General features: G+C 49.2%; 1 protein-coding gene across 1 annotated transcript in view; it reads right to left on the reverse strand.

Moving 5' to 3' along the window:
* The window catches only part of NTSR1 (neurotensin receptor 1), a 53481-nt gene extending 36264 nt beyond the window's left edge, over positions 1-17217 (reverse strand). Inside the window, exon 1 of the mRNA XM_018917143.3 lies at positions 16549-17217. Coding sequence (XP_018772688.2) covers positions 16549-17217 — 669 coding nt within the window. The remainder of the gene's footprint in view (positions 1-16548) is intronic.
* Between the last annotated feature and the right edge of the window lie 7271 nt (positions 17218-24488).

Below are 24488 nucleotides of genomic sequence, written 5' to 3' on the forward strand. Positions count from 1 at the left end.
AATGAATCAAGAGAGAATGCCAAGAAGATTGTTCCTAACTTCTAGGGGACAACTGAAGTATCAGTTTACTCATTTCTTGTGCATTAATTAAAATGCTTCAAAGAAGTGGAACCTGGCTCAGGGAGTGATGAAGCCAAATCAGTTGTGCTTTGACTCATCACAGTGACACAGTGAAAGCTGTACAAAAAATATTACCAGGAAGATCTGTTTGGAGAATTTAAGATCTTTGTGAACTTAAGGAGTTATGACATGCTGTTGTAAGGCAATGAAAAGTACAGGGACTGAGGAGATGTGAGAACACCAGTTACAAAAACAACTGAAAAATGCTTTTGTAAGAGGTTTCTAATAGCTGAAACAGTTCTAATTGCCTTGACTACAGGCAATTAGAAAAAAAAAAAAAAAACAATAAAATGAAAAAGTGAAAGAAACCTTGTGGCCCTAGAACCCTCCTGTGCCTGTGTTATGAGCTTTGAACATCTGCTGTAACTTAGAGCTGCTCTAAGAGCTTTTGCAGTGTGTTTTTGGACCCCTCTGCAGAATGAAGTCTCTGAATTGAGGGTGAAACCCTGTGCTTGTACTTCTGGAGGTCCCTGGCTCAAACTGCAGCAGCTCAACCAGTCACCCATGAAAGCTGAGGCTGAAGGTGGGGAGCTACAAACCTGGGGGCACAGGACACAGCCCTTGCTTAGGAATCCAGCACTTATGGACAAATAATCTCCTTAACAGAGTGGTGGATTTAATGCAATATGAATTTTTGGAAGGAAACCAAAAGCTACATGTCATAATTAGATATACACTACTGACCAAAAAGGGGGAAATGTTTGAACTATTTCAGTGTTTTCAAATAAACACTTGTTTTCTCCTCAAAAACACTAACACATTTTGTTTCAAAATATTAAATAAGAAAATATTCTGATCTCCTCCTTTATTTCAGAATTGTTGTAAGCTAAAGAAGAAAGAAGAAAAAGATGGGTTTCAAGCCCAAAATGAAGCCAAGTGACCCACCTCAGCTCGAGCTAGGAGCTCAATTTGCACACAAAGTGCTGTAGGTTTAATTTGATAACCCCAAATGAATTGCTTTGTTTGACTCACCCCTGATAAATTTCTTAATTCATTCTTCTTACTTTGACCCGAGCTCCTTTTTCTCCTTTGAAAACAAATTATTTCACCGTGAAACCACGAACCCCATGGTTCTCCCACGTGCAGGAGGAAGATCTCCAGTGGAAAGGGAGGAGGAAGGAGGAATGCAGACTGCAGCCCAGGAGCTCTGGGTGCCCTGGGGATCCCCCACCTGCTCTGATCTCATCTGGAGCCTGCTTACCCAACATTTCCCTGGGTTCCTGCCACAGCAGAGAATCAGGAATTCTCCCAAAGCATCAGTGCTTTTGTGAGCCCAGCATTCGGGTGCAGGGGTTGTGACAGCAAGAAAACTTTGTTTTCAAGCATGAACCACCAGTGCCTTCAGAGTATTTTGCCTCTCCATCCCCCATCCAGAAAAAAACCCTGTAGAAATGAAGAAAGTTCATCTGGACTGAAACAAAGGAGGAGGAAACAGCCTGTCCTTTAATTTTGATAGATCTTTCTCTGCAGGGAGACTCAATATCTTCATTTTCCAGGTATCATTCGGTCTCAGATTAGTCATTCTTGACACAGGCACTTTCCAGCCAACAGATTAGGCTTCTCCTACTGCGTGCAAAGTATTTGGATGTTGTCTTGTAAAATAAGTAATTCCCTCCCCCTCCTTTTGGCCAGAGCAGTGATTACTGTTCGCTGGTTTAGGCAGTGAAAGAGTGGGTTCTTCCAGAAAGAATGAAAAAAATAAAATAAAACAAAATCCGGGAACATTTCCATTTCCCTCAAAGCTTGCTTAACTGGTTCTAAGGTTTTATTTAAGGCACAGAATGGTTGATAATAAAATTATTTCTCTGAGCTGGGAGAGGTAAAGCAGATTGTTACACACAGGGAGAGGGGAGCTGACTGCTCTCATAAATAAGTCAATGTGTTACTCCTGCAAGACTGGAAGTGGAATGACAGCTCCTCCAGATGCTGATGCTCCAGTTCTCTGTGACCCTCAGTAAACTGAAGTTTGCTAAAAATACCCTCCAAAAGCACACGTGCTCCAGGGCTGCAGAAACCCTTTGGGGCAGGGGAGGTTTTAAATGGACAGATCCCAGCTCAGCCTTTGGAGCAGGGGAGGTTTTAAATGGGCAGATCCCAGCTCAGCCTTTGGAGCAGGGGAGGTTTAAATGGGCAGATCCCAGCTCAGCCTTGGAGCAGGGGAGGTTTTAAATGGGCAGATCCCAGCTCACCTTGGAGAAAGGGAGGTTTTAAATGGGCAGATCCCAGCTCAACCTTTGGAGCAGGGGAGGTTTTAAATGGACAGATCCCAGCTCAACCTTGGAGCAGGGGAGGTTTTAAATGGACAGATCCCAGCTCACCTCCATCCCCAGCTGGGCTGGGTCTCACACCTCTGCCCCAGCTCATGTGCCCAAACCTCCAGGAGCATCATCCCATGGATGAGGGGCTTTGTGGCCAGGGAATGGGGAGGGCTGGTGGAGCCTGAGCTGCTGAGCCTGCCCAGGATGGTGGGGATGGTCCCTGCTGCATCCTGGCTCTCTGGGGAGCAATCATGGCTCTGAGGTGCAGCCATGCCACGTTTTAATGGAGATTATTTGATGTTTCCAGCAGAGATGTTTCCAGAAGTGCCCAGCCATGCTCTCCTCCCTGCCCTCTCTTAACACAATGAGGAGGCAGGGGATAAAACACAGCCAAAAGTAAAGGCAAGAGGAGATGGAAGCCCATTAAATTCCCAAGCAGAGCTGTGGTTTGGGATGAACATTCCTTCACTCCTCAAAATGCAGCTTGTGCAGACAGTGACTACCCAGGCAGTGGGCAAGGACATGTCACCTTCCCCTCCTGGCACCCAGCAGAGGAAATAAATCAGTGCCATCAAACCCCAGCCTCTTTCTCCCCTTCTTTTGCAATTTGATGTCTGAGATGCATGAGGAAGAGGAAAGAGCAAGTGTGACAGGGTGATTAGTGCTGATCTTTACTCACACAGAGAATAAGTTACCAATCAGCCAATCTGTCCCCATCTCCTTATTTAAAATGCAAACTAACATGAAGGAAACAATAACATTTTAATTAGATGGAAATAGAAAAGCTACAGGAGAATGCCATTGTTGCAGTCTGAGGCTCCTGAGGCACATGTTGTTACTTTGATGGATCCCACACTAAAGGGAGAGTTACACAGCACAGTTTCCACAACACTTTTTGCACCATTCCATCTCTTCTCACTTTCAGTGATGGAAGCCAGGGACAGCTAGGGTGGGAAATGATTTTCCTTCCAGTGCAGCAAGGACAGCCTTCTGGGAAACAGAGCCAGCCCACACTCCAACCCTGCCTGTTTTGCTTTAAAAAAAAAAAAAAAAAGAAGAAAAAAAAGCCTCAGAGCTCCAAACCAAAAGATGCCCAGAAAGCATCAAAAATGGGGGAGAACATGTAAACCATGATGGCAAGTAGAACAAAAGAAAGGGAAAACTGGAAGTAAAATAACTCATGAAACTTTTCACAAGTCTAGGGATGTGCTCTGACAAGGAAGGCTGTCACAGACCAGCTTGCACTCTGCTGTGGTCCAGGGTTCAGCCTGGCTCCCCCAGACTCAGTGCAGCTTCAAGCCCAAATTTTGGAGAGGCACAGCCCAGAGCACACGGTGCATCGAGGCTCTCGAGGAGGGGCCTGCTGCCAACACAAAATGTGTCACTGTGAATCATCCACACACCAGTTTCAGACTAAAAACTGTTCCCTGAATCATGGGGAAAAGCACAAATGCTCTGCTCTGAAACAGAAAATTCACTGACTCCTTCTCGAGCCAAAAATAGGGAAAAGAGTTATGCAATTCATTTACTTTGAAAAATAAGCATTTCAAAGTTATCTAAACAGCACTAATAACAGGGAGATCTCTGTTTATTTAATCAGTCCACTCCTTGCTGGGCTCGGTGCTCGTGCTCCAGGCAAGCTTGACACATTCACCTTAAAACAACTTAAACACAAAACTTCACCCAACAGCTGTGAGAGGCTGGCAGGGCAGCAGCTCCACTTCACATCTACATCACTGCCTTAGCCATGTGCTCCTAAAAACATCCCAGGTTTTGCTGCTCACCACGTTGTGAGCAGACAGAGAAGCTGGAAGCATTTTGTGAGTAAGTCTTGGAACAAGCTGTTTTCTTAAGGGTGACCAGTCCACTTTTTTTCACTGGTTTGCTCCATTTCCAGCCCAATCAGCTTGGATGGAGGCAGATTTCTGACAAGTTGCAGCTAGAATTATAAATGAAAAAGCCATGATTATTTTCAGCTGAAATTTTGTCTCCCTGGATAAGTACTCTACTTCCCTCAGCAGTCTTTGCAAATCATTCTTTGTGACCAGACACAAAAGCCCTGTTTTCTATGAGATCACTTATCTCCAGCAAAGCTTCAATGGAATATTGAATGAAGGCATCAAAACTCTGTCAAAACAACCCCTGCCACAGCCTGAAAGTAATTTTTCAAGGCTTTTCTCTTGATGTTTGCTGGTAATAATGTTTATCAAGCTCCTTCAGCCTCTTGGGATGCTGGGCACAGCAGTGCCCAAGGCCAGGGTGGGCAGGGTTTGGGGCAACCTGGTCAGGTGAGAGTTGTCCCTGTCCACAGCAGGGGGCTGGAATGAGATGGTCTTTAGGTTCCTTCCAACTAAAACCATCCTGTGATTCCATGATGCACCACAGGTGAAGAGGTCTTTGACTGCCAAACCCATTCCTGGGCGATTCACCCAGCTCTGAGGAAGGAAAGCAGCTTCCCCCCACCTCAGCTCCACCTCCTGTTTGGGACTGCTGTCTGTTGGCAAGGGAAGGCAGCCAGCAGAAGGACTCTTTCTCCAGCTGAGTAGTTTCCCTGCTGCTGGTGGTGACCTGAGAGGCCTCAGGCACAGGCTGGGTGTGGGCAGGAGAGCAGCACTGCTGCTGAGGGTGCTGGGTCCAGAGAGGAGGATGGGCTGTGTCCATGGGATGGTTCCCTGCAGCACCAGCAGGTTCTCCAAGTGTGCTTGGAAATTTGTAGGGCACAAATAGAGGGAAATCTGCTAATATTCAGGTTTTCATAGACCCATCACTGCTTAGCCACTCAGTATGGGAATTTTTCCTAACATCCAATCCTGGTGCAATCTGAGGCTGTTTCACCTCATCCTATCACTCATTGCCTGGGAACAGACACTGACCCTTTAAAGTGCGAGGAACTGAGGTTTGGACCAGCCTCCAAAGAGGTAAAAAACCCAATACTGGAATGGAATTAATGCCCAGAAAATTTTCAGCTGTGCTTCAGTCTTGTCTCGACAGTACCCAGAGGTCACAAGTCAAAATCATCTCCACAGCCTGATCAATGCATGAAGCCTTTTAAACAAGCTCCTCTCTGCTGCCACGGGGCTCAGGAAAGGTGTTAGAGCAAATCCACGTGGAAAATCAGGCACTGCAGCCTGACAGACACAGCCCCAGCAAAGGGCACCTGGCCCAGCCACCCTGTGAAACGGGGAGGGGGAGAGGAAGGCTTGCAAATCACCTGAACTAACTCCTCCTCCTGAAACATCACCTGGAATGTTTTAGGGGTTTTTTTACTCGAATTTGAGAGCACAGCTCTGGTTTGGAGCCCCAAGGGAAAGCATTGGCTGTCTCTTCTGAATTCACTGGGGAGGAAGTCAGTCTGTCTGCAGGCGTGTGGCTGCTGTCTGCAGCTCCAGCTGCACTTGTAGAGCCCCAGTCAATAGTTGTTTTACAGAAAAAACAGTTTTGTTTTGCAGGCACAAAGACCTCTTCTATCCCTACCCAGCAGGAGGTTTATAAAACTGTCATTTCTTGCCCTGTTTCTGCCCTTGCCTCTTTGCTCCTACTTCTCAGAGGCTGCCAATGGGTTTTTTATTGCTTCGGGTGTTTTCTTTTAATTGAAATTGAGTAAATTGCATTTTCCCCCTAAATAGTTGATGAGTTTAACAAATTTTTCCATTATTCCATGTGGGCAAAACCAACAACCTTTGGAGCAGAAAACAGAAACATTATTTGAACATGGTTTATGCAAGGGCACAGAGATATAACCTCACAATGAGGGGGCAGCTCCTGAGGGCCCTTAACAGCAACTTTTGCCTGGGCAATATTTAAGGGATGAAGTTTAGCAGAGCACTGCATGATAGGAGAAAACCTCTGGGGTATGCCCAGCAATTTTCCCTCTCCCAAACACACTCTTTTTAAAGTAAGCTTTATTTCTGGTGTTCACTGTATTTGTAACAGTATTCCTTGCAGCTGCTCCATTGACAACAGGGCAAGAGGGAAGATAAAAGCAGTCATGAAAGGGAAAGACCTTCTGCCTCATGTCCCTCTGATAAAGCCATTCCCTGCAGATCACATCCCCAGCCCTGTGAGGGGAGCTCAGGCTGGGCAGGGACAGGGGTGGGAGACTCATTTGCTGGGAAGAGACAGAATTGCAAAGCAGTAATGCAGCTGGCACCTCATTCTCAAAAATAAATGGCTCCTGCCATGCTTCACCTTCATCCTCTCTTCCTGCAGGACCCCTAACATTAATATCACTGAGCAAGAGGCCTCTTCTTCTTTATAAAAAAGCAGAGCAGCTCCCTCAGGCACAGCTCTATTCTGAAGCCCCATCCCTGTTTTTAACCTGAAACATTTCTCTTCCTTCCAAGCATCTCCTTGAGCTGCCAGCCTGCCCCTCCTGCAGTGGGAACCACCCTGCAGAGGGGGAAATGGGAGAGCAGGGGTTGCCCCAAGGTGAAACCTTGTTGGGACAGGACCAGTGGGACCTGATGGGATCTGGAGGAGCAGGGAGGGTTTGTGGCTGGAGCTGGGCTTGGGCAGAGGGTGCTGGGAGCCACAGCCTCTCTGTTTGGCTGTTACTATCCCCTCTCTGCCCTGGCCCCTTGGAAATACCCTTTCCTTTGGGTAATTGAGGTTTTGTTCTCACTGCCCTGGGACACACTGCTGGTGACACCCCCATACTTTGGCTTGTGATGAGCTGAGGGAAGATGCACCCATAATGGAGCTCATTTGGAAACTCCCTGAGCTTTTTGCTGCTCCCAAGCAGGGTATTCAGCAGTGACACGAGGTCTAAGAGGTTTCTGCTGCTTCCTTTGACTCAGAAAATGGCTATTGCAGCTGCTAGTGCTCTGTCTTCAAACAAACTCCCTTTCTTGCTGGATTCTAAAGAACAAATGGTATTTCCTTGGCTCCAGGATGCTCTTGGAAAACAACTGTCAGCTCAGGCAGTGTTTCTGGCCCTGCTGCCATTGCACTGACTCTGTCCAGTTGAAACTGGGCTGGTTGTTCCCTCCTGATCCTCCAGCCCTGCCCTGGAGCAGCAGCTGCCCTTGGCAGTCTCATCACTGCCTGACTCCCCCTTGGAGAAAGGAGGGGAGAGGTTTCCCTTCCCCTCTGCCACAAGAGACAAGCCCTCAGCAAGCAGCAAGTGCAGCAGTGGCAGAGCAGTGTCTGGCTGGTGGCACAGGGAACAGGTGGCATCACTCTGGTGGGGCAGCAAACAGCTTTGGCCACACTTACAGCGTGGTGTTGGTCACATTTCTCCTCCATGAAAGGTGAACAGACCCAAAACAGACACAAACCTTACTAGAAAATTCCATCATGAGGTGCTGGGCCCATGGCATTACACCTGACAAATTCACCAGAAAAGATCCAAAGGAATAAACCAGCTCCAGATAATTCCAGAGCATGAGAATATGCTCAGTATCACCTTAAACTTGTCAAGGTTCATTTTGCTGACAGCCTGTTTAAAAGAAGAGTGGGTTATATGATTATAAGAAATAAACCCCTCTCCAATGCCCTATTGTGTGATCAGCAAAAATAGCCTTTCTAGGCTAAAAACATAGCCTTTCACCCACCTGGATGTCAGCATTTCCCAGAGGTTTTCATGCCTCCAGCCCTTTTCTTTGGCTGTGGAATCACAAGCAGGCTCTTGGGCACTGATTTTTGCAAACCAGCAGGCTTAGATATAGATTTCTGGATTCAAATATTGCCAGCACTTGCCTACAAAGCACAAGGCACAAATCCACAGTGTATAAACCAGAGTAATAGAAAAGCCAGGCTGTTAATCTTCATAATGTGCCTCTCAGTGGGGATTTCACTTGAATGTTATTTGCATTAAGTATGATACTGAGTGGTGGATATGCAGAATAAATAAATTAAAGGCCATATTTAAGTCAAACACTGTCCCCCTGATGCCTGCAGCCCCAAGAGTGAGAGCTGCTCACAGTGGCCAGTGCAGCTCTGCTCATCTGCCTGACCTGCTGAAGGGAAAAATTGCGGCAAGTTCCATCACTGATGCCCTGAGAAACCTTTTTGGAGAAAATTAACCTGTTTTGTGAGGTTAAGGGTGTCAGCCCAAGCTCTCTGAGTGCTGGAAGCATTGTGGACAGTTTTGCTTCCCTCTCCCATGCCCACACTCTGCTCATGGATTTTCTCCACAAAGGCTGAGCAGGCAGGAGGCTGGAGCCTCCCTTGGGCTGCTGGGGATGGCAGCAAAGAAAATCCAATTAGACTTTCAAGGGAGAAAAAAAGGACTTATCCCGAAGGAGAAGTGAACTTCTTGGTTACTTTATTACTGCTTTTCCTCAGTGGTTTTCTCTGCTGCAGCTCCTCTCAGCCTCGTGGAGCCTCAGGTATTACAGGGTTTTTTTTGCTGGCATGGTTTGATCTCCAGGCTGTGTTCAGAGTGCCAGGCTGGCCATGTGCCCAGCTCCTCTGGACTGCTGCACTCTGAGACACTTACTGATCAAATTCCTGCCCTTTCTTCTTTCCCTTTCAAGGGATTTTCTATCCTGCATTAGCCAGGAAACACCTGCAAGCTGTCAGGGAGACAAGCCTGAGGCAGAGTTTGCTCCTTGGCTTAGTAAGTGCAGTCTATTAAGTGTTTGGGGCATACACAGCTCCCTATCATTGTACCTTGAGGTCAAATAATCTCTTTATTAGTCTAAACCTATCCTTCTTCTGCCTACAGTGCTTTATCAAACTTGACACACTTGGATTTAAAGAACAAGTATGACAGTGTCACAAGCCCATGACTGACAGCAACAAAAAATGAAACATGGGAAACTCAAAGGATTGAGTTTCTTTTCTGGAATTAAATGAGTATATTAAACTGCATAAATTACCCCCGTGGGGATAAAATGTAAGTTCTTTGCAGGAGGAATCAATAGTGATGCCAGTAATGAGTTAAACTTTCCCAGCAGCTGTGTGAGCTGCATTTTTATAAGATGGTTTTGAAAAAAAATCATTGAATAGGAGAGGAAAGTGGGTTAATTTCTTATTGAACATACTCAAATAGTTATGGACTTATTAAATAAATTCTCCAAGAGAACAAGGTGGTACGAAAGTCCTGCCACACATTAAGACCACATTTGCTCAGTTCAGCAGTGCAGACATCCTTTGTTCTTGATTAAGTTAAAATTAATAGGATGTGGCATTGCAATGACTGTATTAATTAGCTCCTTGGAGTCCTGATCAAAAGTAGGGATCTGCTGAGCCAGATGTCATCCTGCATCCCAGTGCTCGTGGCAGATCTGCAGCAGGTTCCTGCTCCCAGCTCTGGGTGAAGCTGGTAAGGTGATGAACCCCTTCTTTCAAGGTTAAAGAAGGGAGAAAATGGGATGGTCAAAGGGTGAGACTGCTCCTCCCCTGGCTGCCTGACACCTCCCAAAGCCCTGAGAGCAGTCGGGGCAGCAGGGAGCACCTCGGGCTGAGCCTGGCAGGAGGGGACCAGCAGCAGGGACCTGCCCAGGAGGAGGAGGCAGCAGAGGCACCCATGGATGAGCCTTGGCAGCAAGGGGCTGCTCCCCTGCAGGTGACAGCACAGCCATGGGCAGTGCCACCCAGCCCAGGGCAGAGCTGTGCCTCCCTGATTTAGTGATTCTGAACATGCTGCCTGCTCTGCCCTTGACTCTTCAGTCCAGGGCTACTCCCAGCTTCTTCATGAGCATTTTGCATTAAATAGATGCTTTTTCTGCCCTTTCAAATATTAGGCTTTATGCAAGTTTACATTTTTACTTGGGTATTTTTTTTCCCCATTTCTACAAGGAAAATCTCCTCTTTGATTCCTGCCTTCAGGTGACGATTGCCCCTAGCCCATGAGAACACAAAAGCTTCAGAGAAACCTCACTGAACTTTTCCTCAAAGGAAAAGTTTCAGCTACAAAGACCTTGTCCATTCTGTCTTTCTCTCCCTGCGAGAGGAAAAGCCCCCATGGAGCTGTGCCCAGCAGGGCACTCTGCACTGAGAATTACTGAGGTGGAAAAGCCACAGGAGATGAGGAGCACATCTCACATGCTGAAAGCAGCTGCAGGTGAGCAGCTCCTCCAGCCCAGCAGATGCATCCTCTCCAAAGGCTGAGGATGAGAGTCACACAGCCCAGCCCTGTGCCACAGCATCCCTGTCCTGGCAGGAGCAGGGGTGGGGATGAGTTCCTGGTACCCCAGGGAGGGAGGAGGAGGATGGACCTCCACAGACAAGGCACTTGGATAATGGGATACAAACTTGTCTCACTAATATTTGCCTCCCATACACAGAAAACAAGAGAATGCAGAAAATACTGGGAATGAACTGTCAGCTCAGAAATGTGCTCCCCAGTCAGGGTCAGTACTCCACCATCACCTCCTTTTCTAAACCCGAGCACTTTTCCCCCAAATAACTCAACAGCTCAACTGATTTATCATCATCATTATGTGTTTGGGGTTTTTTGAATCCCACACCTAAGAGACTTTGCAATTGGATAGGAGAAATGGTACCCATGGGCAGCAAGCCATGAGGGAAATGTCCCTGCAGGACTGGGTGAGCTGGGCATTGCGTGGCCTGTCCTGGAGGGCAACCAGACAGACTGGGAGTGTAAAAACCCAGATTCATCTGCTTAATGGGAGAGAAGGGAGGGGTGTCAGCTCTGGAACTGATGGGTTTGGCATTACTGCTCTCTGCTTTAAGGCTCAGACTTCCCACCATGGCCCCCAGCCCCTCCAGTCACCTTTGCTCCCTCTCTGCCCCCTGGCCCTCAGCAAGGGGCAACTTCACAGCAGGGAAAAAGCCATGGGGACACCATGGAAGGCCAAATTCCCCACCCAGGTACCCCTGTGTCTCACAGGGGGGTGCTGCACACCCTGCCTGCCTCGGGCAGGACACAGAAGCTTTTCTAAACGTCAGGAAGCAAAAAAAGCCATCTGTGAGTCTGGAGCAGATGCTGCACAGAGACGAGAGTGAAAGTCTTTAAGGGAAAGGAGGGGAGAAGCAGGGAGATGACAATTAAATAGCTGTTTTAAATGATCTGAAAGATTAAAGGCAGATGAAGGGTTTGGGATTTTTTTTTTCTCTGGGACAAGCAAGTACAAGATTACCTTCATGTCTTCTGCCTTCACAAGCTGCTGGTAAGAGGAAAACCTAAGAGCTAAATCGATCATTAGCTCCACATTTCCTCATTTTTTTATTATCTCTCCAGCTGACATCTTGGGAAGGGGGAGGGAAAAAGAAATCAAGTGAATTAAAATCAATTGGGGGGGGGAGGAAAGAGAAGAAATTATGTAAGAACTGGCAAAACACAGCAGGCAAAGTGGTTATGTAAAGCAACGAACACAAGAGCTTATTTAAATTAGATCTAGCTGTGAGACAGAGCAGAGTGTAAACGGGCTGGGATTAGGCAGGCTGGGCTGTTGTGCATATGCTGAGTTAAAGCCCTGGGTTCCCTGAATAGCCCATGAAAAAAAGGCAGCTCTTTAGGGATGCTCCCACCACACCAGATGGGATGGCTGCTGGGGCAGGGATCCCTCTCCACCACTGGGGGGATGGATCCAGGCACATTTACACACCAAAATCTTAATTTTCTTGTCTGCTTGAGGGTATGGCAGCACCATGTCCTGATGGGACACAGTTCTGCCACAAAGATGCCATTTGTGAGGGGTGAGGGGCACCCAGGGCTTCTCTGGTGTAGTGAGTGATTTAGAACAGCTCTGTTATTAAAAGCCACAGTAGGAGTTTGGCTGTGACTTAAGGAAGAGAAATCAACTTCAATTCCTTTAGTCAATACAGTATAAACACAGGATTCCTGGACTATTGACTAATGCTGGGTAGGATTTGCCAGCAAACCTGGAGAGAATTCAGCCACTTGTATTTATGGCTTGCTATTTTCATGTAATCAGGAGAAATGGCTGTCGTGTTTATTTACTCTGCATCACAGATCTGATGGTGGGCAGGGCCCTGCCTTCCTCAGCAGCAGAGCAGTGAGCACATCCCACCACCCTGCCAAGGTGCCCCTCACCAGGGGAAACTGCAAGGGAGTGTTTGCAAGATCACACATGGAGCTAATAACTCTGTGAGCCTGTCAGACAAATGGAAATCAAATAGATGACCTTGGAAGAGCGTGTAGAGAGCATGGCAATGGATGTCAAGGCTCCTGGTCCTTCTTTTCCTTTCCCTTCACACCTGAGGCTCTTTGGCAGGTCCCTTCAAAGGCATTGCATGAAGAAATGTAGGCAGAAATAAAGCTGAGGAGCCACTTGGGCAAAGAGTTGTTTAGTGTGCAGAGTTATTTACTCTACAAATCATCCAAACTGTGAGCAGGCTTCATAAAACATAATAAACGAGGGCTCTGGAGGGATGGGTGAGCTGCAGCCACGTGGGCTGAGGCAGAGCAGATCCACACGGAACAGAGATCCTTCCAAAGGCTGAGGAGGGCCAGAGGAGTTCCCCAAGTGCTGCCCTAACAAATGAGCAACTTGGAGCTGCTGGAGCTGTGGCAGTTTCTGGAGGAGCAGGGCCTGCTGCCATGTGTTTTAATAAATGGGATCACACCAGCTGTCTGTGCAAATCAAACATTAGCATGTGTCAGACACTCTCCAGGCACTTGCTGTGACTTGGGGGGACATTTTGCAGCAGAGCCATCCAAGCACAGGCTGTGCCACACCAGTGGGAAAACACCTTCCCCTGGGAATTTTGGGGGGCCAGGAGCTGCCCACACCCAGCTCCCCTTGCACGTGTGCCCAGCCCAGGCTCAGATGAAATCTTGGTATTTTAGTTTGAGGAGATCTGTCTGTGTGGGGACTGACAGTGCGCCAGGATTGGAGGCATTTCCTTCAGCTTCCCCTCTTCCCCAGGTTCTGCTGTGAACATCTCCAGAAAACAGGGATGAAGGTAAGAAAGTAATAAGCAGGAAAATCAATTTGCACTGCATCTGACCAGTGAAATTCAGAGTTTTTGAGAATCAGGGCTGAGGCTGTGCAATGCTAATGGCACACAGGGCTGCACGTGGTAGAGCAGGACACCCAGTGGGATCCTGTTTAGAGGAAGCTGGTTCCAGAGCCAGCCCCACGGGCACAGACTCAGAAGTGAACAGGGAAAACCTCTCATCCTGCCCCAGAACTCTCATTTCTATTGCTGCCACAACAGGGAGCTTTAAAACCTCCTCCAGCTGAAGTGCCATGAAAACATGAATTTACTTGTATGGCTTTAAGAGGTGTTTAATCTATGTGGAACAAGAACCTAAAACTGGCAGCAGTGCTTTTCAGGGGATGTCTGCCAGCTAAAGAGTTTACTAGACCTAAATAATGTGGCTATAATGGACTCACTCCTGGTACCAGATCCCACGTGGATGCCAAAATCCAAAGCAGACATCCCTGACTGGCAGAAAGCTTGGCAGTGGAGAATGTATAATGAACCAGATCCACGGGCTGATTAAAGCAGCTGCAAGGACAGTGATGAGCAAAACTGGGAAATAGTTCTAAGAATTCCATATTAGAGGCCACACAGGGCTAATGCCTTGATGGCAAGAGGTGAGATGTGCCTGGTGTAGGGATGGTGGGGACACACAGTGTCACCCTGCAGAATGTCTCACCTGCTGCTCTTCCTGATTATGTACTGCCCTGAGCAATTTGTAATTGCTAGAAGAATATCAGTCATTACCTCTTCGAGTTGTTGTGGAGCTTAAGTGCTGTAAGCTAATACATGCAAGAAATTTCCTGAATGTTGTTTGAATGATTACCTTTTTTATTATTCTTACAAGGAATCCTGATTGTTCACATTCAGTCTAATTCCACTCAGGAATATCCACTAAAATACTCAAAGCAAATACAGAGGAACTTTTTCAAAATCGGAGATGTTAAATGACTACAATCAAATTGGCCCTTACAATTCAGAATATTCTGTGATTCTGTGAAATACTTTTTCCAGGAAGCTTGTTCCAGTTCGGAGAGGATCATTCTCCTGTAATGATCCCAGCAAAACCATAGCTCACACTGGTCTCTGAGGGTAAAAATGGTTACAATGCTCTGTTCTGGGACAGAACTTGAACTTCTTTCAATCAGTCAACAAATAAAACCACTTGGAGCGCTAATGGCTTCCAAAAAAGAAATGCCAGTTTGCTTTAGACAGTTTGCCAAACAGGAATAGGAGTGAAATGTGTTGAGTGATTTATTACAAGTGATTTGCCAGCTCGAGCAAGTGCATCACTGCTCTCCTTAATTTAAAGACAGAAAATGAATTCAAAGAGATGCAGAGATGCTCTAAAGCAGCTTGAACCCACCACAAAAGACCAGGGCTCCAGATTGCCACCCAGCAAGACCTCTGCACGTCACACTGCACATCAGCACTGCCCTTTCTCTCCTGGCTCTTCCATCACTTGTCTTTTTTTAAACCTCTGCGCAGCTCAGGCCGTGGGAGCGCCGGCTCACACGCTGGGCCACGGTTTCCATTAACGCACTTCCAACCTGACTTGCAGCTGCTTTGCTTATTCACTCCAGAGCCCTCCCAGGCCCAGGGCCCTGCCTCACGGGGTGTGATGCTTCCCTGTGCTCAGAGGAATGGAGTGAAACCATGAAAAAAACCTTCCTGGCTTGGCAAAGCCACTTCTGCAGCCACATCCCCCGAGAAGGAACAGATTGGCACAGTTTGGGTTGGGTTCTTCCTGCTCCCCCAACAGCTGCCTCTTTCTTTTAACTTTTAAATTAATCCACTAGTTAATTAAAGATATATATATGAGGAAAAGCCCACAGGTGAACTTGACATACACATAATAGATTCGTGTCTTCCTACTCCTGACTTGGCTAATGGATAAGGTATAGCCTGAACTATTGCAAGAGTGTAAGGTACACTGAGAATTGTTTAAAGTGTAATCTCCAAAGATATGGCTAGGAAATAATCCTCTGGTTTTAGCCCTACCATGGTAACAACGAGCATCAGTTTAATCCTAGAAGGAAGATGAGTGGAAATAATGCATTTCAGTCCCATTGTTCTCAAATCAGATGGCTCAGTCTCCTCAGAGAGCAGAGAATTTGGGTTAAGTACACTGGGCTGCCGCTGACAAAACCTCCCAGGCATCTGCAGGAGAAATGCAGCCCTCACCACCTCAGATGAAAGTTAGGGATCATGATAAAATGCTGAGGAAATCCAGGGCTTCTCTCAGGGCTTGATTTTGGTTTACTTGAACAGTACAGAGGGGAAACTGGGAGAGTTATGTCGAAACATTTACCAACTCTGATCTTAAATCTAAATGGACATACCCTCACCTGCTTTTAGTGGGAAGGAATGGTTCTGATTCATTTCCATTTAAATTCCCTCCCTTCAAGTGAGGGAACATCCCAGCGACTTCAGTACACATGCAGCTTTAAATTCCAGCTGCCCGCTGATTAACCCCACCTGAAATTCATGTTCCAAATAAAAAATTGAGCAGCTATCACATGCAAGCCTGGCAGCCAAGGGGCTATGGAGATTGGTGTCTTGCTCTCTTCTGTCCCTCCTTCCGTGTCTCTTACATTTTTCAAGCTCAATGCTCCAGTAAACAAATGCCTCAACCCGCCAGAGCACTGGAGCACGGCAAGTGTTGATGCTGAAATCCGTTCCACGCATGGGCGTGTTGGATTTAGCACTGTGGGGAGAGCAGCAAAGCCGTGCTGAAGTCAGGAGGGGCTGCTAAAACCAGCTACGGATTTCCCCCAAACAGCAAAAATAGCAGCCTCTGGCTTCCACCATGCAGCTCCTATTCAGAAGCCTATGCTACACCCTGTGTCTGAAACTTTCAGAAATTAGGAGCTGTCACTACACTGAAGAAAAGGGCTCGGGATCAACACAAAGAACGGGGAGAGGGGGAGAGATGGTTTTATTTCCCCTGAACTTGCTGGCCGCTTTCCAGCAGAAGAGGGGGAGATGCAGAAAATGCAGAGAAAGGGTGGAGATTTGGGGGTTTCTGGCCATGATCGGTCACCAGGAGCTCCGGACCGGGACACGGGAAGCTCGGGGCACGGAAGGGGCCGGATTAAGCACGGAGCAGGATTTTCCCCGGTGCAAGGTCTCTGCTCAGCGTGGAGGGTGCGGGGAGGGGGGCAGCCAGCGGAGCCGAGACCCCCACAAATCCCTCCTGAGAGCACCCCGGGCCGCTGCGTCCCGCCAGGGCTGTCCGGACCCCGCTCCAGCCTCCCCCTCTGCCCCGCCCGGCTCCGCGAAGTTGGGCCAGCCCGGGGAGGAGGCTCCTCACCTGGATGACCGTCTTGAGCGTGGAGGTGTCCACGATGGCCGTGCAGATGAGGGAGTCGGGATCCCGGTCCTTGCCGTAGATCTGCCCCATGGTGAAGATCATGGGGATGGCGAGCAGGAAGGACGCGATCCAGATGCAGCTGATGAACTTCTTGGTGCGGCTGCGGGACATGATGCTCTTGGCTTTGAAGGGGTGGCAGATGGCCATGTAGCGCTCCACGCTGAGGCTGGCGATGTTGAGTGCCGTGGCATAGGTGCAGGCGTCCCGGAGGAAGTAGTAGCCCTTGCAAACGGCCCCTCCGAAAGCCCAGGGGTGATGGACCCAGATGAAGTTGTAGAGCTCGATGGGCATGCAGAGGAGGAAGATGAGGAGGTCGGAGAAGGCGAGGCTGGCCAGGTGGTAGTGCACGGTGCTCTGCAGGTTCTGCAGCGACTTCTTCCGCACCAGCGTGTACGCCGTGATGGAGTTGCCCACGGTGCCCACCAAGAACAGAGCTAAGTAGATGACGGTCACCATCACTTTGGAGTAGATGTCGGTGTTGACATCCAGGTCCTCCTCGTCGGGCACTTTGGGGAGCAGGTCGGAGCGGTTGGTGGCGTTGGCATAGCCGCTGGGGTGCGGCTGCAGCGGCCCCGCGGGCACGGCCGGGGCCGTGGCGTTCGGGTGCATCCCCGGCGCCGGGCAGCACCGCCCGGAGCCGCCGCGCCGCCCGGAGCCGCCGCTGCCCCCGGCGCGGAACTTGGCCGGTTTTAATGCGGCGGGAGGAGCCGGCGGTCCCGGGGCTGCCGCGCGTGTGCGAGTGCGAGACGCGCCCCCCGCTCCGTGCGAGCGCCCGCGGCCCCGGATCCCTCCTCCCTGCGGCTCCCCCGCACACGGGTGTGTGTGTGTGTGTGTGTGTGTGTGTGTGTGTGTGTGTGTGTGTGTGTGTGTGTGCGTGTGCTGCGCGGAGCCCCCGCACCGCACCGGGGCACCGGCACACACACCGGGACACCGACACACACCGAGACGCGCGCCGGGACACGCAGACACACCGGTACACGGACACACGCACTGGGACACCGACACACGCACCGGGACACCGGGACACACACACACACACACCGGAACACCGGCACACCGACACACACACCGGGATACGGACACACACACCGGGACACGGGCACACACACCGGGACACGGGCACACACACCGGGACGGACACACACACTGGGACACCGGCACACCGACACACACACCGGGACACCGACACACGCACACACACCCCGGGACACCGGCACACCGACACACACCGGGATACGGACACACACACTGGTACACCGACACACACACCGGGATACGGACACACACACCGGGACTCGGACACACCGGGACAGGCACACACACCAAGACACGGACAGGCACCTCGGGACAGACTAACTCACACCGGGACACCGACACACCCCGGTACAGGTGCGCACACACCCGGCCGCCCCTCCCCGCCGCTCACTGCAGCCCAGCCCCGGCCCCGCTGCCGAGAGGGGTTTTGCAGCCCCAGCTCGGTCCCCAAAGCCCGGCCCGTGTAGGGAGACAGGGAGGGAGAAGGTCCCGGGCCGGGCTGCACAGCCCCTCCCCGCTGAGACTCCCCCACATCCCTCTCTAAACCAGGCACAGAGGCACGGCTGGGAGCTGAGGGCTGGTAAGGGGCTGCTCGTGGGGCTGAGCCCCCTCCTTCATCCCCACAGGGTGAGGAGAGGCATCAGGGGTGCTCTGACACTCTTGTACATCTGTAGGTACTGCCGATTGCCAAATACCCACTCAGCTCTTGCTGCTGCTGGGATAAATGCATGTAAATGAAGGGGGAAACTATAAATGCCTACCTGTGCCCTGACCTGCTAGGACACCCTGAGTGCCATGGCACACCTGCTTTCCTTTGGTCCCTATCAGTGACTTTTCCCTTAATATCTTCATATTTGGGGATGTGGGTTCCTCTATGAGCTTCCCTGTTGCTGGGACAGGGGCTGTGGGGGTGTTGTGGTGATGCTGAAGGTGACAAATGGATCCTCCACAGGGAAAGGAAGAGTGGTCTGCGGTAGGGTTATCCTTTCAGCCACCCTGTAGAACTCTGGTGAGCTGTTTGTCCACTCCATCACCTTTGAGAGAAAAATCTTTAAAAATGAAGAGAGGAGATGGAGGAAAATCCCACTCAGGGCATCACTGGTTTTTCCAAAGACAGCCATAATTTTTCCTGTTTATTTGCAGATGCTGAATACCTTGTTTCCAGTGGGCTCTGTGTTCACACAGGCTCTTACCTAGCTGATGAAAGGTGTCTAATTTTCAGTCAATCCAATCAGCTCACGAATGCAAGCAGCAAACTTTCCCCAGCCATCCACCAAGAGTCAATATTCCCCCCAGTTTTTCTCCTCTTACATCCATTCAATAAGAACCTCATGGAAGACTAACCAAAATCAGATTTATTTAGTCTTGTTATTCATACCAATTTGGAGAGAAATATTTTCCGGCACTCATCCCACTCTAGTTTAGAGAATGACTAATAATCTCTTAACACCAATGTTCCTTCCATTTAAGCTCTTTTTTTATGAAATTTCTATTAGTTGAGAGCAGTTTGTCAGAGCTGCTGTTCCCAGCTGGTCTCCCCAATTGCTCCTGACCCTTGGACAGGGTTTTGGGATGGATCAAGAAGATTTATCCTGGGAAAGGAGAGTGGAGCATCAGGTAAGTTGGTGGGGTGTGCTGAAGGAGAGCTGCAGCTGGGATGCAAACCTTCTCCTGGCTGCCCACTGGCCCCAGCCCTCAACCCCCAGGCTGGGGGGAGCTCAGAGCCCCATGATTTAAGCACAAACCCACAGTTATGGACTAAAGCAGCTCTTCTACAGATTCACTAGGAGAGTTCCTTTGGGATCTTCATCTCTAACGAAGAGTTATTGTCCCTTCTGGTGCTGTAACTTCATTTTGGCCTTGTGAAAAGCTGTTGCTATTCCCACAAACAAGATACCCATCTGCTGGTCTAATTTTGCAGTGTGGATGTGCACGTTTATATCAATAGCTGTCTGCAGAAATGCTCTGGTTTGGGTTTTGCACACAGGCAATGCTCAGGCACAGCTACAAGGAGAGAATTGCCCCAGCAGCTCTTCCTGAGTGCTCCATGTGCTGCCTCCTCCACCTTCCCTCCATGCCAAGTACTGGCAGGGTGTATCAAGAGACATAATTTAAAAATAATTCTAATTGCAAACTGAAAGAGCAGGTACCTGGAAATAATGTGGCTGTTGATCTACAATCAACATTTCAGCAGGCTGGTGCAGTTTGTACTGGCCAAATTTCTCCTTTCCTAAAAGTGCACAGGGAAGGCACTACCCCAAAAGTTGGTAGGGACCACCCCAAAAATGGGCTGAGTGCTCCCATCAGGAAAGGTCTCAGCAGCACATTTATATGAGCTTAATAATTTAATAAATTCGAATAATTCCTTGTCAAACCTGCCTCAGGCACACGAGAAGGATTCTCACTCTCTCGAGCAGCCAGCTCTGTTTCTCACAGACAGGGTGCTGAGCACAGAGCTCGTCTCCAGGGATGCAGCTTTGCATTCCCCAGGCAGGGATCAACCTCTCCACCTTTCCACAAAGTTTTTGCCCAAGCAGGTGCTCCCCTTTGTCCTCACCTGGGCTGGTCCAGCCTGAGGCCAGCTCTGCTCTCCCCCAGGCAGGGGCTGAACCTGCCCAAGGAAGGCACCCAAAATATTCCCCCCTTTCCCACCCCTTTCCTGCCTCTCCGTGTAGCACCTCTTTTCTCTCCCTGCTGCCACCGCATGCCCTGAGGGATTTGTGAATTCCCTTTCTACAAAATGAATGACAAAAGCATCTCTTCTCACCTTCACTCCTGCTCCCAGCAAGGTTTTAATCCACGCTCCCAGCCAAGGCAGAGGCGGGCATGAACCGCTTCCTTCTGGCGCTCCAAAGCCTCCACCATAAATCCCCAGTGTTTGTTTCGGAACCAGCCGACCTTTTAGCTAATCTGGGCTCGTTTTAATATATTTTGTGTGTGTGTGTCTGCGGCTTAAAAAAGGAAAAGAATCATGGAAACTAAAAAAACGCCTGATCTCAAATGTTACTGCAAGGCATTTACTTAAAATCTTGCAGGGAAATGTCACCCAAAGACCTCTTCTATTTGAACTGCCTGGACTTGGAGCCGAGGATCCCACTGTGCCCCAGATGTGAAGCCTCACTCCCCTTTTATGGAGACTCAAGGATTTTTCATCTTCTCTTTTTCCAGGTGATTCCAGTCACTAGGAATTTTTCCTGTTAATCTTATTCCTGCCCGATTTCAATGGGAGGGATTTTTCTGAAGGACACGGGAGGCAGTAAAGGGAAAGCTCTGCAAGAGGCTGGTGCTAAGAGACAGCATCAACCTTTTTCCCATGGAGCACCCAGCCCCAAACCCCTGCTGGAGCAGGTTTGTGTGGCAGGGATGCTGGACTGATGGAAGCCTTTAAAATCACTTCCCAGTGGGCTCACTGCAGACAGGCTCTTCCCTAAAAGTCAGGAGTGTCTAAGATGAGTTGGGAAGGTAAAATCCTGGAGTGTACAGGGATTTTTTTGGGGCATGCTGTGCCTGAAAAGCGAGGAAGTGAGGGAGAAAGGGGTGGTAGAAAAAGAGACATTGATCAGCATTGTTGGTGGCAATATTGACTGGATCATTACTTACAGGCACTCCTACACTCAACTTATTGCAAAATAAAGTGTTGGTTTGGCTGAGCAATAAACAATATTTACTGCCTTTGGCTGAACTGTTTTCAGAAGAGTATTTTAAATCAAACCGGTTGATACACAGGAAATTTATTGACTCTGGTTTTCACAGCAGATTCACCCGCTGAGTCTCTGCAGTGTGAGCACGTCGGTGTGTGGGTTGGCAGAGTGGACAGGCATGCCCAGAGCAATGATCACACACCCCAGCATGTGTGTTCTTGGGCAGCTTTAAAACAGAAAAAGGCAGCCCAAAACCCAGGACACGCTGTGATGTGTATGGTGCTATTGGAAAGGAAATCACTCTGAAGAAGGATCAGTCTTTGGGAAGGAAGGACTGGGAAATAAGGTGTCAAGGCACCTTTTACAGGTCCTGTGTTCTGTGTGTTACATGGTCAAATTCAGTCCTTTACTGAGGCAAAACTCCTTCTAAGACAATGGATGTGCTGGCTGACAGACCTGGGGGTATTTGTCTCAAACATCAGAGAGTGATGCATTAACTGGACACACACAGGATATACCAGCTGCTTTAGCTTGGAGATAAAGGAGTTTGGGGTCCCTTGGGCTGGTACTGCAACAAGCCCAAATCTGATTCCTCATCGCCATAAATGCATTTTGTCTTTATATATGCAGTACAAGTGCTCACCACGCAGGAGTTGTGCTGCACACAGGGTTTCTCTTGGGAAATCCTGGGGTTTATTCCAAGAACAAATACAAGAAAAAGGGACAGTGGACTTAAATGGAAACTTTGCACTCGCTGTGGCTGTGACCCTGCATGGTAGCCCCAAGCAGGCACATGCAGGTGGGCTGTTCCTCACTGCCCAGGGCTTTGGTCTGCTTTGGCAGCCTGCAGCGGCTCTGCCAGCTGCGCTCCCAACAGCTCCGCGCAGAGGTGCCCGCTCGGAGCACAGCCCCGCCTGCCAGCAGCGCTCCAGCCCGGCCCAGCCCCTTCACACACCGCACCAGCATCTCTCAGGAGGTCTCAGGACTCAATCTGCAGATTAACCTCATTTTCTCAGCCCTCCTCCAAAGAGTCGATGTTGTTTTCCAAAGTTTCTGTGGGCCTGGCAGTTGTAAAATGCCAAGGAAAAGGCAGCACAGCAAAACTCCCTGGCAGCCAAATGCTCTTTACTGTCTCTTCCCAGTGACCTTCCCATGTGTTTGGAGTGCTCACAGATCCTGATTAAACGCCTTGGATTTCAGGAAACACAAAAAGCCCTGGCCATGCTTTGTGCTCTTTCCTGGTGTGAGCTTTTTTATTAAATGCTGGAAATGCCATGGGCTGGAAGAGCTTTTTCCTTGGCTCTGTGTCACCAAACAACAGGATGTGTTCAGACACCCTTCACCCTGGTCCCTGGCACCCAGAAAGTCCCTTTCCTTTTCCAGGGAGGCCAGCACTGAGGGATGCTCAGCACCAGAAATGTTCCCAGTGGAAACTTTCCTGGGACTCCCTACACTGATTTTGACATTTCAAACTCAAAAACTTGGCACTTTGTGTCTTCCAAAGCATGCTGTGACCTGTGCAAATGTCTATTATTGGTTCTCTGTAATCTGGCTCGTTCCTGCTATTCTTCCCTTTAAGAGCCCACATCCTCCTATTTTTTCAAGCTCTGACACCCTGAGCCTGGGCTGCTCCTGAGCCTGGGCTGCTCCTGGACCCAGCCTGGCAGCCCTGTCCCTGTGTGAGCAGAGGGTGCTGACACTGCCCTGCAGCCTCTGAGGGTATGACAAGGTCCCTCCTGATCATCACCAGGAGGAAGAGCAAGAGGCTGCTGAGGCTGCCGAGCTCCATCCCTGCCCTGCAGCTGCCTGAGCACAGCCTGAGCTCAGCCTGGAGAAGCCCAGCTCCTATCCTGTTTCCTCACTGATGTCACTGCAGGACCTGCTGCTCTGATGACTCAGAGGAAGGGTTTATTCACACTCCTGTGGCCAGGAAGCTGTCAGGATCACTCATGGGCTTGCCTGTGGTGTTTGGTTTCTGAGGCAGGTGCAGCTCTGCTGACCCAGCAGATCTGCAGAGGCACCAGCTCCCTGCCCTGTGCCCACCCTGGCACCTCCCAGCCACATCTCACACCTCAGACTGGGCTGATTTCTGGCCAGATTTACCCAGACAATTTCTCAGTTCAAGCATGTTGAGCCAGAGAGGACAAAACCAGTATTAAGCCTGTTAGAGGGAGCAGACAGTCCCTGGAGAGGGATTTTCATTTCCTTTTTCTGATATGGCTCAGAGGTTGTTGCACCCAACCCAAGGGAAAAGGCTCCCATCACCAGGTAAAAGCCCCAACTCCAGAGGCTCCATGATGTAGGGCAGCCCTGGGACTGCTCTAAATTAAACAGTAAGGAAACAACCAAAGGATGCAAGAGATAAAGAAAAATATATCTACAAAAAAAAAAAAATGTCCAGGGAAGTTTATTCCTTTCATCCTGTGTTAGAGAGGGAGCTCCTTCAGTGCCTTTCAGTGATAACTGGGGCTGCATTCAATGCCTGATATCTTTTTCCCCATAAGTCTCATCAGAGGTGTTTGGGGAGCTGCAGGTACTGAAGTAATGTGGGGAAAAAAGAAGAAAAAAGAGCCCAGCTTATGGGAAATAAATCTTTGGTTGATTTAGTGGGAAGATGTTTACTGAGAAGGGGAATTCTCTGGACAATAGCTATCATTATAAAGATTCTCATAAATCACAGACAATCTGTTCTGACTCCAAGGGAAAATATTTCCAACTGTTTCACTGTTAAAAAAATAAGTTGTATTTTTTCATCTTACAGAAAACAGTGTCTGGTCTTGCAGCATCTTTTCATTTTTTGCTTCTAGAGACTTCCCTGCTCTGCTTCTTGTCTTCCCTGTCCTGTGAATATCATTCCAAAGCCTTATGTCAAAGCAAAGGGGTGATCCTGTGGTGTCTTTGCTGGAATTGGTAACTGGCTCCTCAGGAAACTCTGCTGAATCAGAATCAGAGAATGGTTTGGGCTGGAAGAGACATTAAAGGTTGTGTCTACCCCCTGCCATGGGCAGGGACACCTTCCAGTGTCCCAGGCTGCACAGAGACCCCTCCAACCTGGCCTTGGGCACTGCCAGGGCTCCAGGGGCAGCCACAGCTTCTCTGGGCACCCTGTGCCAGGGCCCCAGTACCTCACAGGGAAGAATTTCTTCCTGATGTCCAATCTCTACATGTTCTCTGTCAGTCTGAAGCCATTCCCCCTTGTTCAGT

This window comes from Serinus canaria, chromosome 20 (genome assembly GCF_022539315.1).
Source record: "Serinus canaria isolate serCan28SL12 chromosome 20, serCan2020, whole genome shotgun sequence".
Taxonomy (NCBI): Eukaryota; Metazoa; Chordata; class Aves; order Passeriformes; family Fringillidae; genus Serinus; species Serinus canaria.